General features: G+C 44.8%; 1 protein-coding gene across 1 annotated transcript in view; it reads left to right on the top strand.

Moving 5' to 3' along the window:
• Positions 1-19,809, top strand: part of Sdk1 (sidekick cell adhesion molecule 1) — a 944,655-nt gene that overhangs the window by 521,649 nt on the left and 403,197 nt on the right. Inside the window, exon 5 of the mRNA XM_087903322.1 lies at positions 19,255-19,388. Coding sequence (XP_087759448.1) covers positions 19,255-19,388 — 134 coding nt within the window. The remainder of the gene's footprint in view (positions 1-19,254; positions 19,389-19,809) is intronic.

Here is a 19,809-nt window from a genome sequence, read left to right as displayed (position 1 = left end):
AGTCCTCGGTTCCAGTTCTACCCAACAGCAGCTGATGTTCTACACTTTGCCTATGAAGCCTGTAGGCCCACGTGACTTACTTTTTGTGTGAAGCAAATGTGTGTGAAAACGGAGTTGGTTCTCTTTTTCCCATTCAATATAAAATTTCCACCTTGCTGTTTGTTGAGTACTTTCCTTCAGTGACTTGTTCTTCTGTTAAATAGCACTGGTCACCCTTTTCTGGATTTGTCTCTGGACTTTTTTATTCAGTTCTATTGAATATGTGTCTTCCTATCTATTAAGACCACCCCATTTTGATTGCCGTAGCTACATGGTTAAGTCCTAGTATTTCGTAGATTAATTCCTTCTACTCTATTTCTTCTTTTTTTTCCCCCAAAGTTGTTTTTTTTCTTTTCCACATTAATTTCAGAATATTCTTTTCTATCTCTAAAAACAATTCTTGCAGAAGTTTTGACAGAAATTACTTTACACCTATAGACCTTGTTTACAGAAGATTTGTTTTTACTTCATCAACTATTCCAATCCATGAACTTGGTATGCATATTCATTACTTCCCTTGTTGCTATGACAAAACGCTTAACAAGAATCAGCTTAAGGAAGAAAGAGTGCTTTGGTTTTTGGTATGTTGTTTTTGTTTTCATTTTTGTTTGTTTTGATTGGGTCTGTGGAGGTGTTTATTTGCTTGTCTCATAGCAGGGACAGAATGGCGGCAGGAGCATGAGGCAGCTGCTTACATGGCATTCACAGTTAGGGAGCAGAGAGAGATGGTGCTCAGCTCGCTTCCTTTTTGTTCGGTCCAGACCCAGACCAAGGAGTGATGCCGCCCACATTCACGGTGGCAATCCTCATCTAAGCCTCCCAAGAAACCTTTGCAGACGCATGCAGAGACATGTCTCCTAGGTGGTTTTAGAGCCCGTCGGGCTGACCGTTAGTGCTTTCCGTCACTGTCTTCTCTCCGTTTTAGCTCTGTGTGTACTTTCTACTGCGCTTTTCAGTGTTTACAGCCCACGAGCCCTGCTTGTGTTTGCTCAGTGTTCAGCCAACTAGTGCTGCGTTGTGGTGTCGCTGAGGTGATTCTCATCTTGGTTTTCATATGCTCAGTGCTGTTATGTAGACATAGAATTGAGAGTTGGGAAGATGACCAGAACCCTATACTGGTCAGAGGACATATTATACCCCCAACAACTCATGGTTTGAACACTCGATCTCTATCTACAACATTGACTGAAAAACTAAAATCTAGAAATTGGGGCCTGGCTGGCAAATTCTGATCATGAGAGGCAGATCTCTGGAGGTTATAGATGAGAAATTTTGGTTTTGGCCTGCTGTCTCTGCTTCATGGCCCAACATTATGTGAACAAGCCTCTGCCACACACTCTTGCCAGGACTCCACCATGCCCTTCCTCTTCATAGACTGAAATCTGTCTGAAACCATGAGCCAAAATAAAGCTTACCTCTCCTGAGTTATTTATTCCCATAAGATATTTTATTATGGTCACTAGTAACTTACAAGTCACAAGTTTCAGTTAGAAGTACACTCCAAATTTAACTGTTGACCAGGGACAATGGCCCAATTGGTAGAGTGCTTGCCTTGTAATAGGAGGACCGGAGTTCACTTCCCACAATTCCACACTAGAAAAGAAGATAAGACAAAAATTCAACTCTTCAACCGCGCGGTGGTGAGACAGACCTTTAATTACAGCACTCGGGAGGCAGAAACAGGCGGATCTCTGTGAGTTTGGTGCCAGCCTGGTCTACAAGAGCTAGTTCCAGTACAGGCTCCAAAGCTACAGAGAAACGCTGTCTCAAAAAAAAAAAATCAAAAAAAAAATTCAAGTCTTCATATTCAACTCTTCATCATGGTGAATATAGTTGAGACCAATATATTATATACTTGCAAATTGCCAAGAAGGTTGATATTTAGTGTTCTCACTGCCAGGTCATTGTATGAGGTAATGTGAACATATATCAACCATCATTTTATACATTTCCAATTTGTACTGAGTCAATTTTTACTCAATGTTTAAAGTGAATTTGGGTCTGGGGACATGCCTTACTCAGTAAAGTGCTCCCCCAAAATCCATATTAAAATCCAGGTGTGGTGGCATGTACTTGTGATCTCAGCACAGAGGGAGACAGAAACAGGCAGATATATCCCAGGGACTCACTGACCAGAAAACCTGGCCATATCTACTTGTGCCAAGTCCCAATGAGAGACTCTGCCTTTGGATACCAAGGTGGATGCCACCTGAGGTTGACCTCTGGCCTACACACATATGCACAAACACACACATGCACACATATGAACAAGTACACACCTGCACTTACACACAAAAATGAGTTTGTACTTTTCAAGTTAGCATAAAAAGAAATGATTATTTTTCTTTCTCCAGGCATCTGCATTAAACTTATTGGCTCCCTGAATTGTGGTCACAGCCACTGTGGTTTGCTAATGGTCTTCCATGTCGACCATATTGTCTTCAGAGAGAGCTGGTTTTGATTCTTTCCCAACTTGCAAGCCTTCACGGTAATGCTCGCTCGGTGTCCTCTTTTTGGGGAGTATGAACCTTTTTACGATGGTCCCTCAGTACATTTGACACAACTTAGACTTGGCCCCTATACCTTGTGGTGCAACTTGTTCCAACCTCATTTTATACATTCCCTGCCCAAACTCCATACATCAACATTTCTCCAGAAACTACTGATTTTATTTGGAGGGGGGAATTGAGGAAACCACAGTCTGAGAATGAAGAACAGTACCTGACCTTCCTCTCTGGTTTCCCACAGGACAATGACGATTGCTAAGCCCCATGATACTCTCTTATGTATCAATATATTGCCCAGTAAGTGCTCCCCCAAATTTTTAAAAATGTAACTGCTGTGTCGGGCATAAGTTCCATCCAGGAGATTAGCCCTCAGATCCAAATGGTCAGCCATCAATTACACCAGCCACAGTCATGCCACTATTACACCAGTGAGACAACTGGCCAGCAGTTCAGCAATGAAGCATAGCCTATAGCGTCTTATGACTTTTCTCCTCCAGCAGCCTACATCAGTCTTTTATTCTGTCCAAACCTTAGTTCTCACTTGACTTTAATCATTTTGGTTAGGATGACTAGTTAGATAGTGCTTGTGGGAAACCTAAAATGCACACTCAGGAATGTGGGCTGGCACCAAGAGCAAACATAGGGACACCAGGGAACGGTTCTTCAGGAAGACATTAAAGGCAGGTATGGTTTTATTCTTGTGTTGGTTGTCTTGGAAATGCACTTCATGGTTATCAACAATAGCAAGGACAGAGACAATTTGGGGGCAGCCTCTACCTTTTATCTAATTTCCAGTCTTTATTCGCATGTGGGGCGTATTGGCCATCAGTGTAATTTAGTTGTCAGGGTTGGAAAGACAGCCTTGTAATCATGGAGACCTGAATTCAGTTCCCAATATAAAAGTCTAGGCGTGGTGGCACGTGTTTGCATTCTCAGTTCTGTGGGGGCAGAGACAGGCTTGTGGGCCAGCCATCCCAGCCTCACCAGCTAGCCCCCAGTCCTAGCAAGAGGCTCTCAGAAACCAGAGATTCTCAATAAACAAAGCTGATGGCTCCTGAGGAACAGCCATCCTGTTGATCTCCATAGACACATGCACACATACACAAGCCTGCACACCAGCACACACATGGACACACACAGCAAAGGGAAGAGTCAGCTTGCCCGAGTGTGCCTTCCTCCCGGGCTCGTTGCTGCAGTTGGATAACATGTGCGTAGACTTTCTCCGAAAGGCCCCCTCTACTTTATGTGTATCTGTATTTGGGGCATATCACCAGGCACCACATAAATATGAAGTGACCTGCTTATCGTCTCATTTTAGACACATCCTAAATGTTCAGAACACAGGGGTTTCATAAACCATTTCCTGGAAACGTTAAAGTCGGTAACCCTTAAGAAAAACTATTCCCTTCCTATCTCCAAAGGAAGCTGGTTCCATTAATCTTTAGTGACTGAATCTAGGGCTCTCAGTCCTGCCTCCTGTTAGCTTGACAGATGCCGGTGGCTCGCTCCTGGGTAACTTATCTTCTACAGCAAGAGCACAGAAACTTGGCTTTGGGGTCCAGTGAGCGAGGAATGGAATTTCTTACCCGTACTTTCTAAAACCAGGATGTGTAAGACTCCCTGGGAAGCCCTGGTGACATTCATCCTGCTGGCCTGTGTTAGTGTCTGGGACCTCCTTAAACCTGTGGACCCAGCCCTGCCCATTGCATACCATAGCCAATGTTTCCCATTGCATACCATAACCAGTACTGTCCTTTGCATTCCATAGCCAGTGTCTCCCATTGCATACCATAGCCAGTGTCCCCCATTGCATACCATAGCCAGTGTCACCCATTGCATACCATAGCCAGTGTCCCCCATTGCATACCATAGCCAGTGTCACCCATTGCATACCATAGCCAGTGTCACCCAGTGCATACCATAGCCAGTGTCACCCAGTGCATATCATAGCCAGGGTCACCCATTGCATGCTGTATCCAGAGTCACCCACTGCATGCCATAGCCAGTGTCACCCATTGCATACCATAGCCAGTGTCACCCATTGTATATCAAAGCCAGTGTCACCCATTGCATATCAAAGTCAGTGTCACCCATTGCATGATGTAGCTAGAGTAACCCACTGCATATCAAAGCTAGTGTCCCCCATTGCATATCATAGCCAGAGTCACCCACTGCATATCAAAGCTAGTGTCCCCCATTGCATATCATAGCCAGAGTCATCCATTGCATATCATGGCCAGTGTCACCCATTGCATGCCATAGCCAGTGTCACCCACTGCATATCAAAGCCAGTGTCTCCCATTGCATGCCATAGCCAGTGTCACCCACTGCATGCCATAGCCAGTGTCACCCACTGCATGCTATAGCCAGTGTTGTCATCATCGCTACCCTATGTCAGATACCAGTTCTGCCCTTGAGAACAACCTGGAGAAAGGTACCAAAATGCCACCTTGCTGTACAAAGCTCCCACAGTATATTGCTCTGCCTGTGACCTGCCAGACACCACCTCGAGGGAATAACTTTAATTCAGGGAAGGTGCGGGACAGGTCCTGGGTCACAGCCTTTTTCACTGTCTGGGGAAGTGCATCCACCTGTGTGCTTCTGTTTCCTGTCTGAAAGGAGAGATAATGCCATCAGCTTCCCAGGTTGAGCTTAGCTACTGTACAAACCCCTCTGTTAGTGTTATCATGTGTAATTCTCAGACCACTGTGTTGATGTTACTCATACCTCATTAATTCTCATACGAGCACTAAACAGTAGCTCCTGTTATCCCCGTTTTGCAGGCCAGGACCCGAGTGAGGAGTTGTAATGTCACGTGGCTAAGGGATGTCAGAAAAGGAGGTCCCATGTGGCTGTCTCTGGACCCAAGCTCTTGGTGTCAGTCACCCGCCACTATGAAGAGATCTGAATACTTGGGTTGCTGTGTGGGCAAAGGAGCGTGAAACAGAGTGTTCGGAAGCTTGCCAGGCCCTTAGGAAGCTCCAAAGGCCTATTCTTGTGATCGCCCAGAGGAGGGCCCAGCAGACGTTGGGTGACAAAGGGGAGCACAAAGGGAACAAGTAGGGTTTCCTGGAGAGGAACAGAAGTGGCCACAGTAGGTGGGATGGAGCAGGAGCAGCGATTCAGCCCCAGACAAGCAGGCACAGCTGGAGGACTCGGCGGGGGACCTCTCAGCACTCTGAAGAGGATGCCAGGGATTTGCTTCCCAAATAGGGCTATGGTTCAGGGGCATTTTCTGTCAGATTTCTGGAATAATTTCCAGCGCAGGTGTAAATGATTCAGGGCCTGTCAGTCCCAGCCTGGCCTGCCAAGAAGAAGCTTGTGACATACTTAACCAAGGACTGGCAAGCCTTCCTGAAAGTTCAGTTTAGGAGCCAGGATTTCCTTTTGTAGTAAGTATATGTGTATATATTTGTGTGTGTGTGTGTGTGTGTATATATGTATATGTGTGTATATATGTATGTATGTATAGCTACACACGTACACATATATGTGTGTATATGTATATGTATATGTGTGTATGTATGTATGTACAGCTACACACGTACACGTGTGTGTGTGTGTGTGTGTGTGTGTGTGTGTGTGTGTTTTGTGTGCAGCTCCATGGTGGTCACATGTGTGGAGGCCAGAAGATAACTTCTATTGTCATCCCTCAGGAGGCATCTATCTTGATTTTTAAGACAGGGTCCTTCACTGGCCTGAAGCTCATCAAACAAACTAGGCTAGTAAGCCAGAGAGCCCCCAGGGATCACTAGTCTCTGCCTCCCCAGCTCTGGAATTATAAATTTCTAAGGTCATATCTGCTTTTAGAAATGGGTTCTAGGGCATTGAACTCAGTCCCTCATTTTTGCAAGGCAATCACTTTACTCCCTAGTCCAAGGCACAGGGAAAATCCAGAACTCAGCCCTGCTCCTCTGTGTTTTCAGGCTGTTGGGTGTTTCACCACTGACCTGCAAGTCTTTCCAAGGCTTCACCCACAGCCACACAGAGAGCAATGGCACCAGCAGACGGGGTGACAGTAGGGGGTCCAAGAGGGACTCCGCTCATACACATGCCACGTCCATCATGGTAGCTTCCAGAAAGAAAGTTGGATCTTCTTCTAGATTTCTTTGCTTATTTATTGGTGGTGCTGGGAGTTGAAGACAGGGTCCCACGCCTGCTAGGCAAGCACTCTGCCTCCTAGCTAAATCCCCAGCCGTCTTCTAGGCATATTTCTACGTTCACTGTTGGTGGAGTTTTGTGGGGGCTGTGCCTGCCTTCCTGCACCCGGCCATCACCAAGATCGGCTGTCACACTTAAGACACTCGTCAGCCTCTGCTGTCACAGGTGCTCCCATCTCTGTGGGCACAGCTTTGTCACTTAGTCATCAAAAGGACTTTAACAAAAGAGCAAAACTCTTGGCAATAATTATGCTCCTTCAAAGGGGAGCTGACGCAGAAACAGACGTGAGAGGTGGAGAGCGCTCACAAAAGCAATTTGCTCTGTGTGTAATTTTCAAGTATTCCTCTGTGGTTATTTGCTTTTAGAGATGAGCAGGCTCTTTGAGAGAGGCAGCTCCTGATGCTTGATCCTGCCATGAAGACTTGATCCTGCACAGTCAGAGCCCTGTGGGGCATGAGACAAGTGCTTTCCCTATACTCCTTCCTCTGCACAGGGAAGTGGGCACCTTGTTCTGAAGAAAGGAAGACACGGAGAGAAATTGGCAGTGTATGAATTCCCAGCACCCCAACCTTCCTGTCTTGCTGAGAGCGGTCCCCTATCTAGACTAAAAAACCTTTCTCTTTGGGTTCCTTCTGTTGTTTGAACCAAACACATGCCAAAAACAAGGTGGAAGGGTTTATTTTGGCACATGGTTTCAGAGAGTTCAGTCCATGCTTGCTTAGGCAAAGCATGGTGCCTGGGGAACATGATGGAGGCTATTTACCTAGTGATGGCCAGGAAGCAGAAACTAGGGACAAGGAGCTAGAATGAGGTACGGTCTCAAGGACATACAGCCAGGGGCCTTCTTCCTCCAAGCAAATCTCACCTCCCACAGTTCCACACCTTCCTGATAATCTGTTTTTTCCCTTTTGTCTTAGTTTAATTTCTGTTGCTCTAATAAAACACCGTTAGAAATAAGCAATTTGGAGAAGAAAGAGTTTATTTGCCACATCCCCAATACATACCCCAGTAGCAGTCCACTAAGAAGGAGAGTCCGTGTAGGAACTCAAGCAGGAACCCAAGGCAGGAACTGAAGCAGAGACCACGGAGAAGCAGAGGCAGAGAAGCGCTGCTTATTGGCTTGTCCTCCGTGGCTTCCTCCACCTACTTTCTTATACAACCCAGAACCACCTGTGCAGGGATGGCACCACTCACAGAGTGCCGTGTCCTCACACATCAAGTATTAATTATTAAGAAATTGCCACGTGTTGACTTTTACTACACCTTGCTTCAATATGTAGAGCCCCAGTTGGAGGGATAGCCGAGGACTTCTATCATTTTCTCGTTTGTCATTCATATGTATCATTCCTGAAAAACCACAACCAGAGTCAGTGAATAGCTTAGGGCAGCCTCTTTCACCTCCTTACCTGAACTTGAACTTCATAGAGACCCTTTAAATATCAGTAGTGTCACGTCTGTTTTACAGATGAGAAAACAAGTGATGAGCTTGAGGGAATGGAGCAGGGGCAGATCGCATCCCCTCCCACTGCTACCCAGGGCCCTGTGTGATCACCTAGGGAGTCTCTGCTACCCAGAATCCCTGTGTGATCGCCTAGGGAGTCTCTGCTACCCAGAATCCCTGTGTGATCACCTAGGGAGTCTCTGATACCCAGGGCCCTGTGTGATCGCCTAGGGTGTCTCTGCTACCCAGAGCCCTGTGTGATCACCTAGGGAGTCTCTGCTACCCAGAATCCCTGTGTGATCACCTAGGGAGTCTCTGATACCCAGGAACCCTGTGTGATCACCTAGGGAGTCTCTGCTACCCAGGGCCCTGTGTGATCACCTAACAAGTCTCTGCTACCCTGGATCCCTATGTGATCACCTAGGGAGTCTCTGCTACCCAGGATCCCTGTGTAATCACCTAGGGTGTCTCTGCTAATGCAGAATGCTGTGATCACTTGTCCCTGTGCCTGTTTGTGTTGTAGTCCATCTGATAAGAGAATGAGGTCTCATTCTATTTTGTCTTCAGGCACTTGGGGAGCTGTGCTGGGAGATGAGCACACCGGAGTTCACAACTCCTTTCAGACGTGTATCCCTGGATGGGTGGCCATCTCTACTGCTCTTCCAGACACCTGGAGGTTTCCTGAAGTTTCTTGGCCACTGTGGGCCACACTAACTGGGATACTCACTCTGCACCTATGCCTGAGGGGAAGAGTTGTGGAGATCCCGGGCTGTCTCTGGTGCCTCTATCTAGACTGAGTGTTTCTTTCTAGCATCTTGTGAAAAGAATCGAAGAAGCATACCTAGCAAAGAAGAGATTTATTCAGAAGCAAAGGGGATATGCAGAGAGGGTATGCTACACAGGAATTGAAATCTCTAAGCAAGCATGAGCAAGCATGTTGCTAAGTGCTGTCTTGGAAGCCAAAAAGGGTTCTAGAAGTGGGGGCTAAGCTGCTTCTATGTGTCTGCCTCCAGACCAAGCCCAAATTGGGTAAAGTTGTCCACTCTAGAGGGCAAGTGGGCCATCAGTCATGAGAATGACACTTCCTCCTGGGTCACCTGCAGGACTGGTCAGTCGTCTCGTTCTGAACTGTCACTGTCTTCCAGGTTAGAGAGTTGTCGGTCTTTCCCAGGTGACACCTACCCAAATTTTACTCTAGCTGCTGCTAAGTATGTAGCTGTAGACAGAACTGTGTGCACTGTGAGGGGTGTGTTGGTCTGCAAGCGAGGCTTTACTAGGCCCATGCATCTACAAAACACGCAGAACAGTTTAGCCCATTGATCACCTCTAGATGCACCACTAGACCCCATCACCCAAGGGGCTATCTCTTTGAATACAGTGACTGTAGCTCCCTGTGAGCCTTTCTTGTGCATGCGTGTGCGTGCACATGTGTGTGTGTGTGTGTGTGTGTGTGTGTGTGTGTGAGTGCAAGTGTTCAGGCATTCATGCATATGTGTGTGCATTCCTATAGAGACTAGAGATTCATGTTGTTTATCTTTCTTAATTGCTTTCCACCTTATATCCACCTTATATTTTGAGATAGCATTTTTTTTTCCTAGACCTGAAACTTACTGATTCAGATAGACTTACTGACCAGAAAGCCCCAGGGATCCTCCTGCCTCTGCCTATCCAGTGCTGGGATTACAGACCTACCCTGCTGCACCCAGCATTTGTACATGGATTTGGGGGATCTAACTTTGGTCCTCATGTTTACAAGGCAAACACTTTACTAACTGAGCCTTCTCCCCAGGTCCCTGCAGCATGCCTTCCTTGGAAAGTGTTGTACACTGCCCATAAGTAGCTTTTGGATAGTTTAATGATTCTTCTCCTTGCCTGTGTTCTAGGCACCAAAATATATTTGCCAGTTTCTACAAGAACAGTCAGAGCAAGTAGGCGAACAGGAATGCCTGGATATTTCCTGCATGTGCTATCGCTGGTGAATATATACTATTTTTTCAGACTCAGTGCTTGAAAAGTGGGGACCATTGTGGGTAAGACAAAATGTATATCTGAATTACTTCAAATATGAAGGATTTGGGGTGAATAACCAATTCAGAATTCCGTCCTACAATTTACCTCCACTGGCATCTATAACTAAAGAGTTGGCAGTTGAAACAGAATTGGAGAGCGGTGAATTCATATAAATGTAATTGTATCCTTTCTATATTCCTGCTATTATGACATGAGCTATGCCTGCCATAGAAAAGGACTCCTGCGTGGATACATGGCAACATTTTGCAAGGTGCAGACCACTTACTGGGGAATTGTGGCTGCACTTCCTGTTATGATTGCTGGTTTCCCCATGTCATAACAAATCAAATGGCGTTCCTTGTCAATAGTGTCTTCCCATACTGGAAGCACTTTGTCCTTCATGGGATACCACAGCTCTCAGGCTCACTGGAGCCTTTCTTCTCATTTTTGACATTTCTGCATGTAACACTGGAACTGGGAACCCAGGTTTTATGCATGCTAAGTACATGCTCTACCAGTGAACCACATCCCAGCCCCTCACTGGGGGATTCTAGACAGGGGTTCTACCACTGAGTCACACCCCAGCCCCTCACTGGGGGATTCTAGGCAGGTGCTCTACCACTGAGTCACACCCCAGCCCCTCACTGGGGGATTCTAGGCAGCTGCTCTACCACTGAGTTATACCTTAGTCCCTATACTTGCTTTTTATATATAATGTACTTCCTGGGCCTGACAAGATATCACTCAGTACGTAAAAGCACTTACTGATTACACAGAGGATCCAGGTTTGGTTCCCAGCACCCAAATGACAACTAACAACTATCTCTAACTCCAGCTCCAGGGGATCCTTTGCCCTCTTCTGGCTTCCATGGGCACAAGATACATACATGGTGCACATACATACACACAAACGCTCAAACACATAACAGTAAGCAAATCACAATAAAAATAAACATTCATCTTTCCCATGTTCTCCCTCCACTCAGAACCAGTGACTGGCAGTAAGTAGCCACCTCCTAACTAAGTAAATTTGTCACTCTACTGCTGTAGTCACTTACCCAGCGCCCAGTGCCTCACAAACCCCAAAACTACTTGGAAGCAATTTCAGTTCTTGTAATTACACAACCAAGGCAAGTCCATCAGTCCAATGCTGGCTGCTTCGAACTTGCTATTACATGATGGGACTCAGGATCCAAATCACACTCAAAACACTGAGCCTTGCAACCAGCCCATTAAATGGTCATTTAGTTAAAATGGAACCTGTTCCAAACACTTTTTTAAAGAGTTTAAGAACAACTTTTTTTTTTGCATTTTCTACACTATTTCTTTGAATGCACTTGAGAGTCAGTTGAAACCGATCAAATGCTGCTTGAACATTTATATGTTACATTGTGATTTGACAGTCCATGGCCAAAGTTCTTATTTTAATGGACATTATGACATTTTCATCATGACCTACAAAGCAGTGCCTACCCAGCATCCTAGCTTCTGTTGAAAATGTCCAAAACCGGAATACCTACTGGTGAGCTGGAGAGACAGCTCACTTGGTGGAGTGTTGATGATGCAAGTATAAGCACCCGAGTTCAATCCCCAGAACACACACAAAAACAGCTGGGTAGAGTAGTGCCCGATGGTATTGCTACCTCTGGACATATAGACATATAGACATATCCTAGTGGTTTGGTGCCCATCCAGTCTAGTCAAATTGTCAAACTCTGGGATAATCAGAAACCCTATCTCAAAAAAGCAAGGTGTACAGTTCTTGAGGAATGATACCAACAGCTAGATTCTGGCTTCACCGCGCGCGCACACACACACACATACACACACGATCAGGCAATCAATAACCAACAACAATATTTATTGGTAGTCTATGATGATTTACCTTGTTATGGAAAACAAACAATAGGCTCTATTGTAGATTCTAAAAACCACTTTGGCACATGCCCAGAACTCCTGACATTGCCCACCAGATCCGCCAAGGAGAGTGATTAAGGTGTGTGTCCCGTCGCCTTTCGAAGTGTACTTAGGCCAGTTCTGGCTCTGTGACATGAACTCGTGTGCTCTCGGGTTGGCTTACTCTCCCTTCCACTCCGTCCCAGGCCTGGGAATCCAAATGGTAACTAACTACATGGTGAATCAGGGTATTGAATACCCTTCCTTTTCCTTCCTGGTCTATGGGTACCTACAAGGTGTCCAGTGGGCTAGTTCCAGCAACCACAAATCCAGAGTCTTAGGGATTACTTCATCAACATCATATCCCTGAAAGCGATCGGTGTGCTGTGAGAGTGGATGGTGACTTAAGAAGCACAGGCAGGGGTTCCCACATGTGGAGGCTCTCCTGACATCTGACTATCCACTTCTAGTGCCATTTTTCTCCAACATGTGTTGTTGTTATTGTTGCTATTATATTTTGTTTTGTTGAGACAGGGTCTCAGGTAGCCAGACTAACCTCAGATCACTATGTGGCCAAGGCTGGCCTTTATCTTCTCATCCTCCTGCCTCTATCTCTGGAGTGCTAGGACTACAGGTGTGAGTCACCAACCCTGACTTACGGGAACCCAGGGCCACACCTCCTAGGCCGGCTTGAAAACTGGCATCCTTTACAGACCGGTGATGCTGTCTCTCTGTTCCTGAGCCCTGTCTGTTCAGTACAACAGATTGGTCCCTGGCTTCTGGAAACATCTCCTGCAATTAGAGTTCACACCCGAATGACCCCCTTGACTTGCTCTCTCTGACCTTGGCATTGTAGTTTCCTCGGCACCAGCTCTATCTGCTGACACTGGAGCGAGGTGGGCTTTTTTTTTTTCCCTTGCTGCTTTTATTACTAACTCACTGAATTAGAAGTAAGAATTCTGAAGTTTCATTTTTAAAGTGTGGAATGAAGGTAGTGGAAGACTAAAGACATAATTTTATTTTTTTTAAAAAAAATACATACATTTATTGCAGTAAAGTTAAGGGAAAATTTCTCTGGCTGAACACTATAATTTTCCTGCAAAGTCAATGCAAGTTTTAAATGAGTTCTTTGGAATTATGTTATAATAAAGCTGAGCCGTTCCTATTACGGGCAAAGTATTAAACTCTGCTCCCGTAATCATTGAGCATGCCCCTCTGCACTTCTTTCCAATACCGTTCTTCTGATAACAAAGTGATATGCATGTTTGTTGTAGGGAGATTGGAAAACATTCAAACACACGGGATTCAAAAGAAAATGGCTCACACTCTCGCCACTCATAAACCATTTCTGTTTTATGTTCACACGCATAAAAAGACATTCCTAGGACTTTGCCGTATGCACCAAAGAAAAGCTGTCTACAAATCCTGAATGGTTGTGACGGTGTAAGGCTGTTTTGAGCCTGTGTCTGTATTCTATCCACTTCTGGTCACAGGAACTCGGACTCAAGCAAATTCGATTTCAGGGGACGTGTGTTAACCGTGTGAAGCAGCCAGTGCAGAGCTGGTGTCCGAGTTCCATTCCATCTCTGTGACAAATGCCATGGTCAAAAGCAACATCGGGGAGGAATGGACTCGTTTCAACGTACAGATTACAGTCTGTCATTGAGGGAGGTCGAGGCAGGGGATGAAATGGGAACTTGAGGTAGAAACCGTGGAGGAGCACTGCTTCCTGGCTGGATCACAGCCTTGTGCTTCTTTAGCTCTCTTATACGGTCAAGGACCACCTGCCCGGGGAATTGTGGTGCCCACAGTGGACTGGACCATTCTGCATCAGTTAACAATCCAAACCACCTCCCACATGTAACATGAAGGGCCTGGCTTGTTGGGGTTTCTGTTCTGCCTGGTACCCCACATCCGGCATATCCCAAAGAAAATCACACACAGGACTCCATAAAATTATAAACTGATTGGCCCATTAGGTCAGGCTACTTATTAGCTCTTATCACATATGTTACCCCATTATCCTTATCTACGTTAGCCATATGGCTTGGTACCTTTTTCAGCTGTCAGTTCACATGTTGCTTCTTTGGTGGTCTGGGCAGGAATGGTTGAGGGAGCTTCCTCCTCCCTAGCCTTCTCCTATTCTCATTGCCCCACCTTTACTTCCTGTCTGATTGACCCGCCTATACTTCCTGCCTGGCCAATCAGCGTTTTATTAAAATACATGATTGACAGAATACAGACAATTCTCCCGCACCACCCACAGGCCAGCCTGATGTGGGCAATGCATCAACCCTGACTTCTCTTTCAGATGACCCTGGGCTGTGTCAAGTTGACAGTTAAAATTAACTAGAAAGACGGAGTAGGTTGCAGGATGGACGGTTCAGTGGGTTGGGGAGATGGCTCAGTTTATAAAGTGCTTAATATGAAAACATGAGGATCTGAGTTCAGTGCCCCAAACCATGTTAAAATAAATTTTAAAAAAGCCTAGCATGGTGCACGCTTACACATGCACTGGTAAGGTAAGACAGGAGGATCCCTGAGACACACTGGCCAGCCAGCTTAGCCTGATCAGTTAGTTACAGACCAGTAAGAGAACCTATCTCACATACATATACATACACACCAACCTCAGAACCTTCTCTTCTTTCTGTCCTGCCCTCACTCCAAATCAGCAGCTTCCATGCTATACCTGTGTTCCCCTATAGCCATACAAAACTGCTACTGGGACCATCAGCCTGGGCCCTGGGACATGCAGAGCCTCTGGAAGTCTCTCCATAGAACCAAACCCTCAGCTGCTCACTGAGGCCCTCTGTCTCTAAAACCCATTTCTCTTAGTGAAGTCTCACAGCAAGTGTGGCTGGGCTATTGGCTCAGTTGATTAAGTGCTTATTGTTCAAGCACAAGGACCCAAGTTCAGTCCCCAGAACCCATATGAAAAGTTCAGCAAGATGGTGTATGTCTGTAATTGCAGCACTGTAGGGCACAGACAGGCAGATCTTGGGTTTTTCTGGCTAGCTGATCTAGTAGAACTAGTGAGCCCCAGGTCCAGTGGGAAATCTTGTCTCCAAAAGTAGGGTGAATAGCATCTGAGGAAGATACCCAGCATCATCAACCTCTGACCTCCACATGCATGTGTATGGTTGTGTGTGTGTGTACACCTCTACACTCATGCACATACCCCCCCACATGTACTTACAGTCACATACGTGCATACACATGCATATGGCAGATATCAGGACATATCATCAACATAGATGTTTGCAGATGTTTTACTTTTATTGCTCACATTAGTTTCTTTTGTATAAATCCTCTACATAGAAATAGTTCATAGAGGGAAAAATAATAGCCTTTTGTGGAATTGCTTTTTTTTAATGTCATCTTTGTGACTGTCTTTTTAAACAATGCATAAATTTTCTTTTTTTAATTTTAGTCTTGAACATGTACAGAAATCAAAAACTAAAAGGAAAGAGCTTTAAAATAAAAACCTTAATAAATATAAAACTTACTGTTTTTATTTTTTATATACTTTTTAATTTTCAGTAGCCTTGAAACACTGTTGTAAATAATATAAAGAATTAACGAGCGTTTTAAAATGACTAATTCTGAGAAATAATAGGCATACTTAAGAATAGTATGCTAAAAATCAGATGTGAAAGCAAAAGTTATATATTCAATTTTTGAATTATACTATTAAATGTATAACTTCATGTGTAGTAAATATTCATATTTAATTTTAGGTGCCAGTGTAACATATACTAAAATAAAATGGAACAATTTCTATGCTTCTATAAAAGAACCTATAAAGCAGTCATAAATAATTATAGTAAAACTCTTTTTGAAATATTTTTATGGGACAAAAAATTGAAAACTTCCTAATAGGGAAATTTTCTTAAATGAGACATGAAATAAGTTAGCCATAGAGACCTAAAATGTAATACGCCCTGTGGGAGCCTGGTGAGCAATCACTCCTTCAGATAATTTTATACAATGGAGAAAAACCAGGAGGTTTTTGGGAAAAAAGCTCTCCACAAGGTAACAGGAAGGAAAGATGATTATTGCCTTTAATACCTCAGGAGAGATGACCGCTTTTCCTGGCTCTGGAAGGACCCGTATGGAAGGGCTCTGCAGGTCAGAGAATGAACACGCAGGCCCCGTCCCTGTGGAACACTCAACACTTTTCTTTTGGAAAAAAAGAGAGGGTGGGCACATGCTGTGTAGCAAGGCCTGACTTGTAAGCTGGAGAACATGTTACTCACATTTGCTGTATGTGTATAGGTACATACGTGCATGCATGACTGTGTGTTTTAGTATGTGTAGATATATATATATATATATGCATGCGTATGTGTGTTAATGTGTGTATCTGTTCGCATGCACATGTGCATATGTGTGTAGACAAGTGTGAGTGCATCTGTGTGTGTTATTGCATGTGTATTAGTGTGTGACTGTGTGTGTACATGTAGAAGGCAGAGATCAACTTTGGGAGTCCTTGTTTTTTGAGACAGGGTCTGGACTTACTGATTTAGCTAGGCTGACTAGGCCGTGAGCACCAGGGATCTACTTGTATCCTTCCCAACACTGGGATTGCAAGCAAGCACTAGCCACTAGCATACCTAGCTTTTTGCATGGGTGCAGAGGACCTATCTCAAGCCCTCATGCTTGTACAAGAGGCACTTAACACACTGGAATATCTCCCCAACTCCACATTTGCATTAAAATATCAAAACAAATCCCTCTCCCCATTTGCCCTTCAAACTAGCCGGAGGGATACAGACTTACTAGGGGAAGGATACAGGGCTTCCTGTAAGAAGTAGCCTGAGTTTGTGGATGTTATAACTTCATGGGCTTCCTCCTTTCCAGGTAAATATCATGGTGAGAAGTCTTTATATGATCTGTGATCAGTTTGTGCTTGTCAGCTTGTCAGAATTTAGAGTCATCCAGGAAAAGGGCTCCTGGGCATGCTTGTGGGGGTTATCTTGACTTCATTAATTGAGATGGGAATTAATTGTGGGTGGTAGGGCTCCCTGGCTGGGATCTTGGACTATATCGGTGGGGAAAGGACACTGAACAGCGGTGTGCATTCACCTCTCTTCCTCCTGGTTGTGGATAAGATGAGACCAACTGCTTCAGCCTCCTGTTGCCATGACTTCCCAGCCATGATGGACTTGACCTTTGAACTGTGAGCCAGAATAAGAAACTAGGGCAGAGGAGATCTACAAGTACATATCTGTATGGAGAAGACCTTGTCTCACCTCCGACACAAGCTGCTGTGTGAGCTGAGCAGGCAGGGCTCAAAGAAAGGGTGTATGGATCCAGCATGCCTCAGGGTTCTTTCCTGCTAAAACTGGGATGTCTGCAGAGGACTTCATCATTAATTCAAGCATATCCACTCTTCAGGCCTGCTTATGAATGTAGCCCCACACAAAATCATGAACTTTGTTAAAATATTTTCAACATTCTTGTAACTCAGTTACAGTTTTCAAGTGTAAATTCTGTAGATGGTAATGTGTGTCAAGGTGTCAAAGTTAGACACGTGTTATTGTTTAATGGTTCCTCTGTACAACTATATGTGCAAGCACAGGAAGAAGTGTGCACTCCGTAGCTAGTAATGATGGTACAGTTTCAATAGGAGTAGTCAGCACTAGGCCAATGGCACCTCTCTGCCTGTCAGACATGTGAAGTCCCAGTGAGGCTTCTGAGGGGGCAAAGGACACAATAGAATCACTTGCCATGGATCAGTTGGTGGTCCAGCCCTCTGCTGGCCTGGAACAAGAGTCTGCTCCCCTAGAACTTCCAACAGGCAGTATCTTGAATTCTCAGGACCCTCTGTGTTAGCTCCCAGGGTATATGTCTTCTTCCTTATAGTCAAGAGTTCAGATGTAGAACTCCTGAGATGGTAGAGTGCTGCCCCTCCAAGAAGGTACAGTCACAAACTAGCCTGCATATTGATTTTCTCTATTTATTTTTTTCTGTGTAAGGAGAGATTATTTGTTCTTTTCTCAGCTGTCCAGACCCGAATAATAACACAGAAACCATATTAATTACAACGCTGTTTGGCCAATAGCTTAGGCTTCTTATTAAGTTACTCTTACATCTTACATTAGCCCACAATTCTTGTCTGTGTTAATCACGTGGCTTGGTACCTTTTATCAGTGAGGCATTCTCATCTTGCTTCCTCTGCATCTGGGTGATGACTGCAGGCTGAGCATTTCCTCTTCCCAGAATTCTCCTAATCTTGTCGCTCGGCCTGTACTTCCTGCCTGGCTACTGGCCAATCAGTGTTTTATTAAACCAGTACAAATGACAAATCTTTACAAGGCCCAAGACCATTGTCTAACAGTACTTCTCTTTATTTTTATTTTTTGGGGGTTTGTATGTTGATTTTTATCTATTTATTTCTTCTTTTTATGTTTTTGGGGAGTTGCAGGGGGTATAGTGTACAGGTGTGTACACATTCCTGTGAAGGCCAGAGGTCAACTTCAGTTATCATTTCTCAGGCTCTACCTTTCTTGTATTTTGAGATGAGATCTCTCACTGGCCTAACAGTCACCAAGTAGGACAGACTGGTGTCTAATTTACTTTTTTATTGCTGTGGCAGAACACTATGGCAAAGGCAACTGATGAAGAGTTTAACTGGGGACTTGCTTATAATTTTAGACATTGAATCAATGACCATCATGGCCGGCAGGCATGGAGTTGGAGCAGTGGCCGAGAGCTTATCTGTTAAGACAACAACCACAGGCAGAGGAAAAGAGGGGAGTGGGCAACTAGGAATGCTGTGAACTTCTGAAACCTCAAAGCCCACCCCCAGGTGCACAACATCTCTAGCAAGGCCACACCTCCTAATCTTTCTCAGACAATTCTACCCACTGGGGACCCAGCATTCCAACATGTGAGCCTGTGAAGACCATTCTCATTCGAACTACGCAGCTGACTGGCTGATGAGCCCCAAGAGTCTGCTCATCTCTGCCTCCTCAGTGTTGGGATTGTAAGCATGACATCATAGCCAGCTTTTTCGCATGGCCTCTGGGAGCTGGACTCAGACTCTCAAGCTTTCAAGACAATTTAGTAATTTAGTAATTGAGCCATCTCCCCAGCCCATGTTTAGGTCTTTATTACTATATTGTTGACCTGACGAACTAATTTTTGTTGCATTGCCGTAAGTGGGCTTGACACTGTGTCTTGTCTCTGAAACAGAGCCATCACATTGGAGAATCAGCTGGTGATCCTTGCTACAAAAGCAAGCGACTCCGGGGCTTACTACGTGCAGGCTGTGAATGAGAGGAACGGAGAGAACAAGACAAGCCCATTCATCCACCTGAGCATAGCACGTGAGTTTTGATCATCCAACTGCTGGCCCTGAAAGGGATCTTTGCTGTAATTAATAACCACTGTGTGATGGGACACTGTGCAATGTGTCGTCTGTCTCTGATATGGTTTATGGCTTTGTATTGATCCATTGTTGATTGTTCGAAGGGCTTCAGGGAGATTGACTCCTTTGAATGATTTGCAGACAACAGGAATTTTTTATTTTTCACCCAAGATCTTACTTGTTTTACAGACTTAAAGACAAGTTTGTTCTTTTTGTTCACTGCCAATATTATTGTTTTATCAACTTCTTCAGATTGAGTCTTATGTGAGACTAAGATGTCGATTATATTCTGTCAACCTAAGAATAACATCCTTGAGAGAATGAAAATGCATGTATACAGCTGTGTTTAGATTAGCCATTTTGGGGACCAGCAAGATGGC

This window comes from Myodes glareolus, chromosome 2 (assembly GCF_982192425.1).
Source record: "Myodes glareolus chromosome 2, mMyoGla1.1, whole genome shotgun sequence".
Taxonomy (NCBI): Eukaryota; Metazoa; Chordata; class Mammalia; order Rodentia; family Cricetidae; genus Myodes; species Myodes glareolus.
The sequence above is the reverse complement of the archived record's forward strand: the minus strand, read 5'-3'. Positions and strand labels throughout refer to the sequence as shown.